This window comes from Trichogramma pretiosum, unplaced genomic scaffold (assembly GCF_000599845.2).
Source record: "Trichogramma pretiosum strain Unisexual culture from Peru unplaced genomic scaffold, Tpre_2.0 scaffold144, whole genome shotgun sequence".
Lineage (NCBI taxonomy): Eukaryota > Metazoa > Arthropoda > Insecta > Hymenoptera > Trichogrammatidae > Trichogramma > Trichogramma pretiosum.
Window position 1 is genome coordinate 30,968 of NW_019640822.1, and position 12,822 is coordinate 43,789.

Sequence of the window (12,822 nt, forward strand, 5' to 3'; positions counted from 1 at the left end):
TAACGTTTTCGGCGCTTCTTCTCGCAGAGCTTTTGTATATATATACACGCCGAGCCGGAAAACTGCGCTTGGACGAAACGCGTTGAATGCGCGTCGAGTGAAAAATAATTCAACGTGACCTTAAGAGCCATCACAGCCAACGGGTACTTGAACGAAGCAACAAAAAAAAGAAGAATAAAAAAGAAAAGAGACGAGAGAGAAAGAGAGAGAGAGCTATTCTATTCTCGTTCGAGTGGCTAAAATTAGAATTCGAGAAGTGATCGATTGATATACATGCAACCGCGCACGCATGTATATGCCTCTCTCTCTCTCTCTTTTTTCTTCCTTCTCTCTGGGCTCGCGTTGCAGTTAAAAAAAAAATAATAATAATAACAATAATTCATTCGGCAAACGCGATCGTCGCTTTATACCTCGTGTTCGTGTTCGTGTGCTTGCGCGGCTAAAATTAGTTTGTATATACGTATGTACCTGCCACTGCCGTCGCGAGTGTAGTGCACGGCACACCGCTTATATAGGGTGCGGCATAATATTTGGAAATTCCGGCGTCGAATATAACGTAATAATATAAAAGTGTACGTATATGTATACAAGTCGGTTTTTGGTATAGAAATATACGCGCTGCCGCTCATTCAAGCTTGTATTACGTATAGCTTTCTCTGCTCTTCGGGTATACATTCCGCGCGCTCGAGTATTTCTGCAGTGTTGTATGTGTATCTTTATTGCGCGAATATAGCTATAGAGCACAGAGAAAGAGAGAGAGAGAGAGAGAGAAGAAGTCAAGAGAGCAGAGTATTTGAACCGAAAATAGTTGACGTTTCTTGATTGGACCCAGTATTTTCTGGATGTATATTCCACGCGATGCGAATGCGCGCACGAGAGAGAGAGAACTATTTATACGTTATATATGTGTATCGCGTGCGATTTTCAACGAAATTTACAAAAATCGTCGAATCTGGACGGGCTCTTTTTCAGATATAAAATAATAATAACGACGAAATTACTCGGAACCGCCGAGTAACGCGCGAGCGAGTCGATAAATAAACAAATTTAGAATCCGCGAACAAGATTGAATTTATCGAGATTGAAAGCTCTCTCTCTCTCTCCGAGTGGACGCGCGTAAAAAAAGCTCGAAATCAAAGCTCATCGAGACGATCTCGAAAAAAAAAACAATCTCGGTAAAGAGTATCATTAAAATCCGTATTCTCGATGCAAAGAACGAGTCCTCCGCAGCTGACCGATACGTACTATACACGTAGCCTCCATCGCGTCTACACTGCCAAGCACACGATGCATCCCCGTTCGGCGCACTTGCCACAGACGCGCGAAAATAGCTCCAACACATATTGCCGCGTATCGTCCGACTTTATGTATGCAGCAGCGCACGCGGAACTGGGCTCGTTCTTTCGTGCAGAGTGAGAGAGAGAGAGAGAGAGAAATACGTATACTATATGTGTTTATTTACGCCGGGTGCGACGATTTTCGCCAATCGTTCGTTCGCGTGCGGATGGTGACGTTGTGCCATACTAGCAGCGTGTCGTGCGAGCGCGCGCGAACGAGATCGAACGAGGTTGCTGACCGACGATCAAAAGTTGCATCGGCTTGCAGTCGTATACTCGACACGTATGAGCGATGATCGACTGGTTGAATCTATCTGCTAAATGATCGCAGATCGGGCTCGTAAATAATTATGTCAATTTTTATCGGTATAATAAATGCTCGAACACCGGGCACGCGCGCGAGTCGTCCAATGCGAAACCTTCGGCTCTTTCCGGGCCGTTAGCTCTGAACGCGATAACGTGCACGCGTATATGTATAGTACAAAAAACAGGCCTGCTCTTCAGGGCTGCTGCTCGAAATTTGGCCGACGATCGTTCACTCGGTTGTACGCCTTCCAAAGTGCGTATACGCTCTCGTGTGTAATACACGTATCGCGCGGCTTTGAAAAGAGTCGTAAATTCAATGCGGTATTTCAAAATAAATAGAACCTCGACGATTGAGGAGCTTCGAATTTGTCGATGCGTATCGACGCGGTCTCGCTGTTGTCGTGACGTCGTCGTTTCATTGACTGAGACTCGAGTATTGTATAGACACGACGCGCGTTATTTGCACGTTGGCGCGTATCTCTCGCATTCATAAATGATCGCCGAGAGTATAAGGCTTGCCTTTGATACATAAACGCGATTAGGCCTGCGCTAAAGATACGTCGATAAATTTGTCGTTTGGCAGCGTAGAGATATTCGAATGAGATATTAATTTTCATCGTTAAATTTATTCAAAATAATTAGGCTCGTATAAAAACAACAACTACGAATTCGTGTTCAATTAATTCATATTATACAAAAAGTTGTGTAAAAAGACGCGTTACAATTACAATGTGTTCATAGCCAAAATAATTTAGCTTTGTTACAATAAAAAAGTTTTTTTATAAAATACTTTTTTCATTTTTTGTTTGTTTTTTTTTTTGGTACGACAAAGGTACAAACAGATCGATGGTTAGGGCTACAATGTTTCTTGCCGACCCTTTTTACGAGTTCTTGAAGTACTCCTTTGATCCAATTGGATCGGGCTTCATGGTTTTCTTTCCGGGTTTCCAGCCAGCTGGACAAACTTCACCATGCTCATCGGTGAATTGGAATGCTTGGACTAATCTCAAAGTTTCATCGACAGACCTGTAATTAAAAAAAAACAAAGAACCATTATTAATTATCCTTGTGTTAACTACTGAGATTAGTTGTAAAAATCTTTGATACAATCATTGAAAAGCTAATATTATCTTGAATTAAGCTGATAAAGCTTTGATTGGAATTTTTGAGTACAAATGTATATTTGATCACGTAGTCTTATCTAATTCCACTTAGTAAATAGGCAACCAGTAGTTGCATAAGTGATAAAGAATTACTTTACCTTCCAACAGGCAAGTCATTGATGGTGATCTGACGCAGATTTTGTTTCTTATCAATAATGAAAAGACCTCTGAATGGAATGCCAGTTTCTTCATCGTAAACACCATAAGAGCGGGCAATTTTAGCACTCTTGTCTGCAAGGAGGGGGATGTTCATTTCTCCCAAACCTCCATCTTTACGTGGAAGATTGGCCCAGGCCAAGTGACTGAAGTGAGAGTCGGTGGATGCAGCAATTACTTGTACACCAAGAGCTTCAAATTCCGCAACGCGGTCAGAGAAGGCAATGATTTCAGTTGGGCAAACAAACGTGCTGAAATAAAATGACAAAGTTAGAAATCATAATTCACAAAAAACATTGCTTATTTCCAAAGTCTTAAGAATGTTGAAATAAAATTCATAAGCAATACATGAAATAAATAGTAGATACATGAAGCTATTATTTTAATACTTACAAATCAAGAGGGTAGAAGAAGAGAACTACATATTTGCCAGCGTAGTCTGAGAGCGAGATGTCCTTAAACTGTCCTTTGACAACAGCAGTTCCCTTGAACTGTGGTGCTGGTTTTTGTAAGTCTGGGACTGGCATCTTGATTTATTTTTTCTTTAGAAATCTATGAACAGATGAAAATTAAGAATTAATTATCGTCAATGACATTGATGACTGAATGAAATTGAAACAAACGTTGAGCATAGTTATAGCTCAACCGATATTACACTACAAGACTAGCGCATGCTTCGTTCAATTATTGAAATAATTGTTAACTAGACGCTAATCTAGAAATCGCGCGTGGCAACACGGTCGATCGACCAGCTGAACTGAAAATTATGCTAAAATGTGCGAGCGTGCGCGCAAAGAGCCGATGAAATATTTATAAGCTCGGCTGCAACTTGTGGCAACACGGTTACCACATTTTATGACATAAAAAAAAAATTGATACGCACGAAAGATAATGACATTGACGATGCGCGCGTGTGTGTGTATATGTGTGAGTCAGAGTTACACAGACCGCAGAGAGATTCAACGGTATATTCGCTGGATGGTTTTTTAAATACACACGAGACTCGGGTAATGTATGTACAGACACGGATTTTGCTACGACTGGGAATGGGAGTGAGAAAGAGAGAGAGAGCGTGAAAGAGAAGCATCTAGAACGCCGAACGATCCTGTATATTACACGCCAGGTTCTAATGGCAGTCTTAGAATATAAAAAAATAACGTTACGTAATATTCCACAAGTCTGTTCAATCGATAGACAAAGTATGTTTCCCCGGAGGTAATAAGTTTAGAATATGGGATCGTTTTTCATAGTCGTCTGTTTTCTCATCGTACACACGAACGATGTGTGTGTGCAAATCTCATGTCGTAAGTCGCCGAAGCCCCGAGGAGCTCCCCTCGAGTTTTGCCCCGAAGTATACCTTTATTCACCGTTAAATGTCGTTGAAAATTTCGGCGTCGGTTAGTATTGCTTATTATTGCGCGCAGAATTGAAAATCAAAATTTAATCCAAACGAATAGTCGCGAATTCGAAGGAAAGAAAAATTAGAATAGACAAAACGTTACGACGTGCCCGAGGCTCAACAATATTATGCAAATGTCGGTGTGTGTGTCTGTGTGAATTGTAACGCTTTTACTTACGCTACTGCGTGGACGAGAGCTTGTGTTGTTCACTCGGCACTGACGGCACTTGGAATGAGGAGAGGAGACACAACTGCCGAGAGGTAAGAGACTAACTAATGGCAAACCACCGGCACTGTAGAGACCAGCGGCGTATATAATAACCGGCTTATTCAACGCTGTACACTGTACAGTCAGCGTGCTGATATGCTATATGTATTGCCTGTGCGAATGCAACACACACTAACGCGCTTAAATGTGTGTAAAAATTGGACGACGGTGGTGGGGAAACTTGAAAGTTGGAATTCAGCAAGAGTCGACGGGGGATTTCGCAATGCTGTCTCTCGCTCGCGCGAACTTCTTGACTGCGTCGGATTCTCGAATAACCGATTTCAGCGGCAAATACGAATTTCGATGGTTTTTGGCTTGCGTTCGGATAAACAAACGATTATTTCGTGAAAATTTATAAATTTCAATTGATTCGTAACTGTCAAAGTTTACGAAACTCGAGATAATTAGATGGTCTAGGATTTTTTCCCTCTTCTGGGTGTTATGTAAACACGAGTTTAATTACCAATGAATCATCAAATTGCGATTCTACGTGAATCAGAGTCATGCCAATTGATGTACGTGATTTGTATCATGACAATCCAATCTCTCTCTCGATAAAAAAAAATACTTAAATTGGGTTGTTTCGTGATTTACGACACATGCTGTAAACTTACTCGCTGATAAGATGTTCGACGACGATGACATGCCTAACGTAGTAAACGCCGGCCGGGTCTCGTACGCGCGTCTCTAGCAGACTGCACTGTCATCAAAACATAACCTTCGCGTTTGTTTTGAAAGAATCGTGTATGAATTCGATAGTTTGCAATTCTTTTTTTTTTAATTTAAAGACGAAATTTTCGTAGATAATTGAATTGATTGAATATTATGTGAGTTTACTTTACTGTCAGTGTGCGTACAAGTACATGGTAAACGTACCAATTTTAATAAAAATTTGTCAAATTTTCTTTTAGCATTTAATTTCCATTGCTTCTCAGCATGTCAGGAATTGTTCAATATGTTCTTGTCAGAGGAGATTTAATCAAATCATTGGAGTGGCCAGTAGGAGCTGTGATAGCACAAGCGTGCCATGCTTGCAGCGCTGCAATTCATTTGTTCCACGATGATCCTGATACTCAAAAGTATCTTGGAGATTTAGACAATATGCACAAAGTAGTTTTAGAAGTGAGTTATTTAAAAAATAAAACTACATAAATTAGAACAATTTTTACATTAGCAACTGATGCAAATGATTCTAAACAATTATTTTAGGTTCCAAGTGAAGAAAGCTTGAAAACTCTTCATCAAACATTGGAAGATAATAGCATTAAACATAAGTTATGGATTGAGCAGCCTGAAAATATTCCAACTTGTCTAGTTGTAAAACCATATCCTAAAGAAGAAGTTCATAAGTATTTCAAAAAGTTTAAGTTATATAAATAATGTACAAATGTCTCAGGAAAATTAAATCTATTTTATTGAAAATATTTTATTAAATTTTCAAACTATTTTATTATAGTAAATATTACAATTTCTGTATTATTATATAAATTAACATAAAAATACTAGTTAACAGCAACAGTTAATCAATCAATCAAATTTGTCAAATGTTGACATGAATTTATTGTGTAGTTCTTTTTGTAATCAGATTTTCTACATCAATAATTTGCTACAAAAAGTATTGTAATATACAATTTTTCAATCTTAGAATTCATTTCACATAGAAGTAATTGATACATTGAAAATTATTAACAGATAATTTAATAATTTTATTTTATTAATTTATTTTTAAAGAATACATATTTTTATTGGATAGCATTATATTTTACATAATAACCATGTTCATACAAATGCATATTTTTTATAATTCAAAATCTGTGATAAGATACAAAAAAAGAAAATATTATTTTAACTATAATTATGGCTATACGTATTCACAATACTGAATATTAATTATAATAATAATGTTTATAAATTTTTCTCAAAGTCTTAAATCGCTGCAATAAATCAAATGACTATTTTAATTTTTTTTTTACGTAACAAAAAATAAAAATAGTTTGTATTAATACTTTTTTTTTCACTGGCACTAAACCGAAATCTAAGATTTCACGAGGGTACCACTTATACTTCATTACACTATTGTATATCTTGTTTTCAATGACAGGCAGTATACGGCAATGTATAAAGAACTATTAATTTTTTTTTTTGATCGATGACCAATTCCAACGTGATTTTTCATTCGCTGAACGAATATTTGTGCGGCCGATATTATTCTTATGTACACATACACTATTGGCATTCAACACTGTAAGTACTTTTATTTACAAAACACTTATTGGCGAGTTTACTATCTTCATTGTGAAAGAATTAATCTATTTTCGAAGTCGATGGAGAGCACGGCAATGCACCTCAGAACTTCATATGACGTTTTTTATATAAATAGAGCTTTTTGGTCCTTCCGTTCTTTACTTTTTCCTCTTCGTCGTCTTCTTCTTCATCATCATCGTCGTCATCTTCCTCCTCTTCTTCCAACCATTTTCTTAAAATATCATTCTTTGGCTAAAAAAGCACACAAACGTTTTGTGAGACGAGAATAGATTGCAATTTATATTATATGTTTTATATTAAATTAGTAAACACCCTTTATAAAATAAATTATTAAAAGTAGCGACGTGCTTGGAAAAATGTTTTGATTGATAAAGAAGTGAAAGAAAGTAGAGGAAAAAAACATTGTGTGCCCTTACCACAATGCGCATCATCCCAATGATTAAAGTCAGTTAGTTTTACTCATTATTCTAGTGATTATTAGGCTTATAATTGTTGACTCTTTGCACGATTGATAGTAGGCGATTAACTAGTGACGATTTAGGAAAATAAAGTAGAGTAGAGATTATTGGATTGAGTGTCGCCGAATCTCGTTGGCGATTTTTTCGAGCTTGCGGAGAGGCAGATTTATTTCTCGGCCATGTTGGCGTTCTCGTCCGGGAACTCCTCGTACTCGTCCTCCTGCTCCTGTTCCTGCTCTTGCTCCTGCTCCTGCTCCGGCTCGTCGTAATCCGTCTCAGCGGGTTCCGGACCCTCGACCGATGGCGCCGACGTGCTCGCCGAGCCCTGATAATGCGCACCCCCCCGATCCCCAAAAATTAACAAGCGTTAGAACCACAACCGCTAATTTCGTGTGTTATTCGCTACACGTCAATCCCAATTTTACATTCGTGCGCTACACACCCGATAAAATAGAATAAAATCTTTGTCACCTGTGGTGGCCGCCAGCCGCAGCCTGGTAGGGGCAGTCCGTCGGGTCCCAGTGGGCAGGGCGCGTCCAGGCCCGGCACACCCTGCTCGCCCTTGTGTCCCTTCTCGCCGCGTCTGCCTCGTTTACCCTGAGGTCCCTGTAAGCGTGCAAACCTTTCAATGCGCGTCTGAGTAGGCCGATTGCCGATAAACAGGCGCGACACGATCGCACAGAAAGAGAGAGAAAGAAGCGTACACTTCATGCCAATCGTACGAGACTTACAGGTATGTTTTTGTAAAATTAGAAAATTAAAATAAAAAAAAAATTGATCTACTGTCGAAAGCCCATGATTCGTATTTTACAGTCTTGTACAAGTAGCGCGATAAAGCACGAGTAGAAATGAAAAATCGTTAAGCACAGAAGAATGCGTAAATAAGGCGCAAGCTAATTATCGTGTTACGCTAGATACATAGGCGTTTGAAGTTTAAAACATTAATTGGTAAAAATAATCGAAAATAAAGAAAATAGTAAGAGAGGTCAAAGAGGCAATGATGAATATTACATTGCTAATTAAAATTAATACGTATTATAAATAAACCAAAGAACAAAGCGTGAAAGACGATGCTTAACTATGCACATTTCTCACAATGCTAAAATCGTTAGATTCGTCATTATTAATTTTTTTTTTTTTTTTCAATCTAAGGTCGCACACAGACAAGCGACCGTTATGTGGTACATAATTGTGGTGGCAGCACATTATACAACGTTCATTACGGAACAAATTATATCGACATTATAATGCTGCGTCGTTCATGCTACGAATGCAGATTTTTACACATACGTGAATATATTATTGTAACTATACAAACATTTACAGTTTTTTATTTGTATTATTTTTTCGTAAACTTGCAACCAAATAAGATACTTACAGCTTCTCCTTTCGCTCCTTTCTCACCTCTAGGCCCCTAAAGTCGACGAGCGCAAAAACAAAATTTAACACTTCATAGACTTAATAATAATGAGCTAAACTTCTATAATTATCGTACAAAATTAAAAGCATGCATCAACAATCGAACATCGTCGAACAATTTACATTATCGTTTTTTTTTCTCTTTTTTTGCTCAAATACATCGCTTTCATAGTGACTTTTTTTTTCGTGCATGTACCTCTGAGCCTGGAATCCCGTCCGTGCCCTGAAACGAAGAAAATCGATGAGAATTTCATTGTGTCATCGCGCGCCGAGCGTCGTGTTCCGAGACGCGAGAGATTACTCACGGGCAGTCCGGTCTCTCCTCTTTCTCCCTTGGTGCCCGGCTCGCCCTGTGCGCCCTGTAATTTTCCCCCAGATTATACGCTTGCTAAAGAGCTCTTGTCTGCGAACGCATCGAAATACGCACGATGGCAAAAATTGCTTACCTTCATTCCGTCTAAGCCCGGTGGCCCCTGCAACGCAAAAATTGAGAAAACATGAAAACTGATAGGAAAAACGAACCATAGGCAGAATTTGATGGAAGTATAATTTGATAAGTTTTTTTGTAAAAAAAATTGCACAATAACTGGCAGCGAAAATTCGTACTTCACTTAGAAAATTATTGCTTTTAATTTTTTTTCGTAAGGAATCGAGTAGTATATGCAATATTTTATGCAGCTAGCTACAACAGATGATAGAATAGATAAATAGAAAAAGACGCACTTTATGATTGTGCCAACAATACAATAGAATAAAAAATTAAATGTGCTGCGAGTAAGTTAAAATTTTGATTCGATTTGTAATTGGAAATATATATTAACAAGAACAAGAGAGGCATTGTTCACTAATTGATGGGATGAACTTCAATTTTTAGTTTTTATAATATTCAACATTATGTGTAAAGTATCCACCAATGAAAGAACTTGACCAATCTAAAAGTGATAGGAATGACTTTTATAGTTTTACAAAAAAAGCCAAAATTATTTTAAAAAAAGGCAGATTGAATATGTAACAAAAGTAATGATAATATGTACGTGGATAAAGAGAAGTAGTAGAAAAGCGTCACCTGTGGAAATTAAGCGTTCAGCGTAATCCTATAAATAATTGTCGAACGTCCATTGAGTATTTTATGACGACGTGTGGTTGCAGCAAACAAAACGTTATTTTTCATATCCGTCGAATTCAGTTAAAATAATTGAATTTTCCAAAGATAAAATGAAGATATTTTCGAAATTCATTATTGAATAAATAATAAATACATATCAAATGATAAAGTAGGATGTTATAACGATTTTAAAGCGAATTTATTTTAAAAAATACTGCAGAATTAGAAATAATAAAAATGCTAAGCCAATCGATCGATATGAGATGCACTGATAATTTGAAAAGTACCCGAAGGATTTGAGATAAAATCGAGGTAAGCAAAAAGAGGTTTTGTTTTGAGAAAGCAATAAGGCTCGAAGCACATGCACATTTTGTTTATTAATCAGGACATCGTTTTAAACAGAATGTTGACAAAAACTTTTTTTTTCGTATCATTTTCTTGCACTGATAATTTCATTTTATACTAAATAACGCTCGCAAATCGATGGAACATCTAAGTACAGTTAATTTAACAAATATATATATGTGTGTGTCGCGTATGTCAAATTTCCATCGTGAACTCTTTATGGACCATATTTTGGCAAATCGATGTACAACTTTTTCTCTTTCTTCTTCGTATTATTCTTCTTCTTTTCCTCACTAATCCTTTTCTTGCATGGATTAACATTAAAACCTTAAGCCTATGGTAATCCTACAGCAATAAAGTAGTTTGATTACATTACGCTTAAATCCTGTATATTACAAGTCAGAAAGTATCTCAACGATGCTATATTCTTTCTGGGCTTTGTCTTCGACGTTCATTCTCGTTTTGAACTTCCTAATCTAGTCATTTAAGTACTTAAATTACATTTAACATTAGGTACATGGCTGAATAAAATTAGTTTTTTGTTTAATTTATATACATATTTTTTCAGATTCAAGTCATCAGAAGTGAAGCATCAAATTGCACAAAGTTTGAAGCTTATTCAATGAAAAATTAAGAAAAAATAGGAAAACCAGAAAAACATTCTTATCATTTCTTGTTATTGTTGAAAATCTCTATTCAACAATAGTGAATATCATCAATCAGAGGTGAAAATATTTCTTAAATATTTCCCCTACTTCAAAACTTTAAATGCGGATTAGTTATCACCTCTTACATAAAATATTTTTAAATAATACAATTTTTTCCATTCGACAACAATTCTGTTTCGGTGATATCTTGTGAAAAAAATACTTCAAATTTTACAAATTCTTTGTATACATATGATATATTATTTTTAAATGTAAGTCCACACTTTTGACTTTTTTTAATGTTTTATTTACAATGCATACTTATTAAAATTTAATTTATAAACTTGTCGGCTCTTAAGTCGAGTTTACTTATAACCTGATCATTTATAATATATAATTTATGTGACTATAATTTGGTTTTTTGATTTTTCGATAAAATTTAAAATAATTTTAATCCCATGAAGTATTATAGTATAGTTTAAGTATAATAAATACTGTTTTTTATATAACATTGGCAGGTGATTGATTTGTATGGTTTTGGAATATTTAAATTGATAAAAAAGCTGCCGGTGATTTTAACCGAAGCAAAAATGTTTTTTCCTTTTAACTTGTTATAGTCTGACAAGTTCTTTTAATAATTTTACTATCTAATATTATTAATGGATTTTTGACGTAAATATTTCATTTAAATAAATATAGATATCAATTCCAATTCAACGGTCACGGTACCATTACCATTTTTATAGTACATTCACCAGCTAATTTATAAAAACATTTTCCTTTATCTTTGTTCATGGACAGTGACAGATGAAGAACTCACTCTATAGCGTATAAAAAAATCATTTTTTTTAACATGCTTTGCAGCCAAATAAACAACATTTGTAATGTAATAAAATATATTAAAATTATATAAAAATAGTATATGCGTTATACATTAAAGTACTGAATCCTATACCATCACATTGAAGTGACTTGAAAATTTCAAACTTTTACAAAATCATCATTGTTATGGTTTTCATTTAAGTATCAATACCAAGATTAAATAACTTTTTAAACTTATTTAGAATTATTTAAATTTACAATGATCAGCGTGGTTTTTTCATGATTATTCAGTGATTTTTTTTAAATATTCACCATATTTTGCAAGAATAAAATAGTTCAAGATAATGATAAAATGAATGAAAATTAACTGTCTTTAATGCAGTTCTTATACCTTTAAATAAAAACATATTGAATAAAAATTATTCGTGAAAAGTATGTTCCGGCTCATTCAATTGTTGCTTGAGTTTTTCGTAATACAAAGAAAGCCCAACGCTGATCGTTTCAGTAAAACCGAAACTAAATTCTTATTATGCAGAGTGAAGTTTTCCATAAACATCGAGATATTTGATTTTCTATAATTATAAATCATTTTTTTATACTTTATTCAGTCTCGTATTTTTTTTCTTTTTTTTTCGTCACAAGACATGATGATACCTGCAAAATTTTACGAAGATTTGGACGAGCCTTACACGCGACTTAAGATTTACGTGATCAATTAGGGGCCTCTGTGACAAAATATATTTGGCATATTCGAGTTGTTGATGTAAGTTATGAAAAATTGTTGAATTGAATAACATAGAAAATGTGTGTCGTTAATTACATGCTTTTCTTTTGAGAATAAATCTCGAGACGCATCGTTTGCTATAAATATATCGCAGGTCCTTGCACCAGTAGCAAAGACCCGGCCGGTCTGCGTTAGATAGGTTATTGTCGGTTATCTTTGTAGTACCTATCCCATGTTAGTCGTTAGTCGGATCATCACCACGCACCAACCTGTAGTTAAGCCGATTATTAATAAAATATTTATATTATCAAGCTGATTATATATTTTATTCAAAATAAAGATCCCTCAATTCCAATATTACATCTAAGAGCATTTCTGTTTTAATAGCGTATAGATTTCGATTTTAGA

The 12,822-nt window shown here is 35.7% G+C and overlaps 3 protein-coding genes across 4 annotated transcripts in view; 1 reads left to right on the plus strand and 2 right to left on the minus strand.

Annotated features, from left to right (window-relative positions):
- Window positions 1-2,311: 2,311 nt before the first annotated feature.
- On the minus strand, window positions 2,312-4,871 carry LOC106658087 (peroxiredoxin 1). Its single transcript, XM_014379905.2, has 4 exons — window positions 4,540-4,871; window positions 3,356-3,514; window positions 2,905-3,213; window positions 2,312-2,669 (listed from the first exon to the last, which is right to left on the minus strand). The coding sequence occupies exons 2-4, from the start codon at window positions 3,487-3,489 to the stop codon at window positions 2,525-2,527; spliced, it is 588 nt and encodes a 195-aa protein (XP_014235391.1). The 5' UTR covers window positions 3,490-3,514; window positions 4,540-4,871; the 3' UTR covers window positions 2,312-2,524.
- Window positions 4,872-5,134: 263 nt separating this feature from the next.
- LOC106658092 (putative peptidyl-tRNA hydrolase PTRHD1) lies at window positions 5,135-6,034 on the plus strand. 2 transcript variants are annotated; one of them, XM_023462947.1, is made up of 3 exons: window positions 5,135-5,456; window positions 5,565-5,751; window positions 5,839-6,034. In XM_023462947.1, the coding sequence occupies exons 2-3, from the start codon at window positions 5,566-5,568 to the stop codon at window positions 6,007-6,009; spliced, it is 357 nt and encodes a 118-aa protein (XP_023318715.1). In that variant the 5' UTR covers window positions 5,135-5,456; window position 5,565; the 3' UTR covers window positions 6,010-6,034. The 2 variants fall into 2 exon arrangements, with proteins under 2 accessions (XP_023318715.1, XP_014235399.1); XM_014379913.2 differs by having other exon boundaries at window positions 5,139-5,456; window positions 5,541-5,751.
- Window positions 6,035-6,498: 464 nt separating this feature from the next.
- LOC106658083 (collagen alpha chain CG42342) overlaps window positions 6,499-12,822 on the minus strand; it is a 69,867-nt gene continuing 63,543 nt past the window's right edge. Inside the window, exons 22-28 of the mRNA XM_023462917.1 lie at window positions 9,218-9,244; window positions 9,077-9,130; window positions 8,968-8,994; window positions 8,731-8,766; window positions 7,824-7,958; window positions 7,311-7,677; window positions 6,499-7,125 (exon numbers count right to left, since the gene is read on the minus strand). Coding sequence (XP_023318685.1) covers window positions 7,519-7,677; window positions 7,824-7,958; window positions 8,731-8,766; window positions 8,968-8,994; window positions 9,077-9,130; window positions 9,218-9,244 — 438 coding nt within the window. The 3' untranslated portion in view covers window positions 6,499-7,125; window positions 7,311-7,518. The remainder of the gene's footprint in view (window positions 7,126-7,310; window positions 7,678-7,823; window positions 7,959-8,730; window positions 8,767-8,967; window positions 8,995-9,076; window positions 9,131-9,217; window positions 9,245-12,822) is intronic.

What these genes read in the sequence shown, in the direction of transcription:
- LOC106658087 (XM_014379905.2), bottom strand. Translation starts at nt 3,489, where the DNA reads ATGCCAGTCCCAGACTTACAAAAACCAGCACCACAGTTCAAGGGAACT. An exon ending in TTCTTCTACCCTCTTGATTT is followed by an intron (nt 3,214 to 3,355) that starts GTAAGTATTAAA and finishes ATTTTATTTCAG; the next exon opens with CACGTTTGTTTGCCCAACTG. An exon ending in AATGACTTGCCTGTTGGAAG is followed by an intron (nt 2,670 to 2,904) that starts GTAAAGTAATTC and finishes TTTTAATTACAG; the next exon opens with GTCTGTCGATGAAACTTTGA.
- LOC106658092 (XM_023462947.1), top strand. Translation starts at nt 5,566, where the DNA reads ATGTCAGGAATTGTTCAATATGTTCTTGTCAGAGGAGATTTAATCAAA. An exon ending in TGCACAAAGTAGTTTTAGAA is followed by an intron (nt 5,752 to 5,838) that starts GTGAGTTATTTA and finishes CAATTATTTTAG; the next exon opens with GTTCCAAGTGAAGAAAGCTT.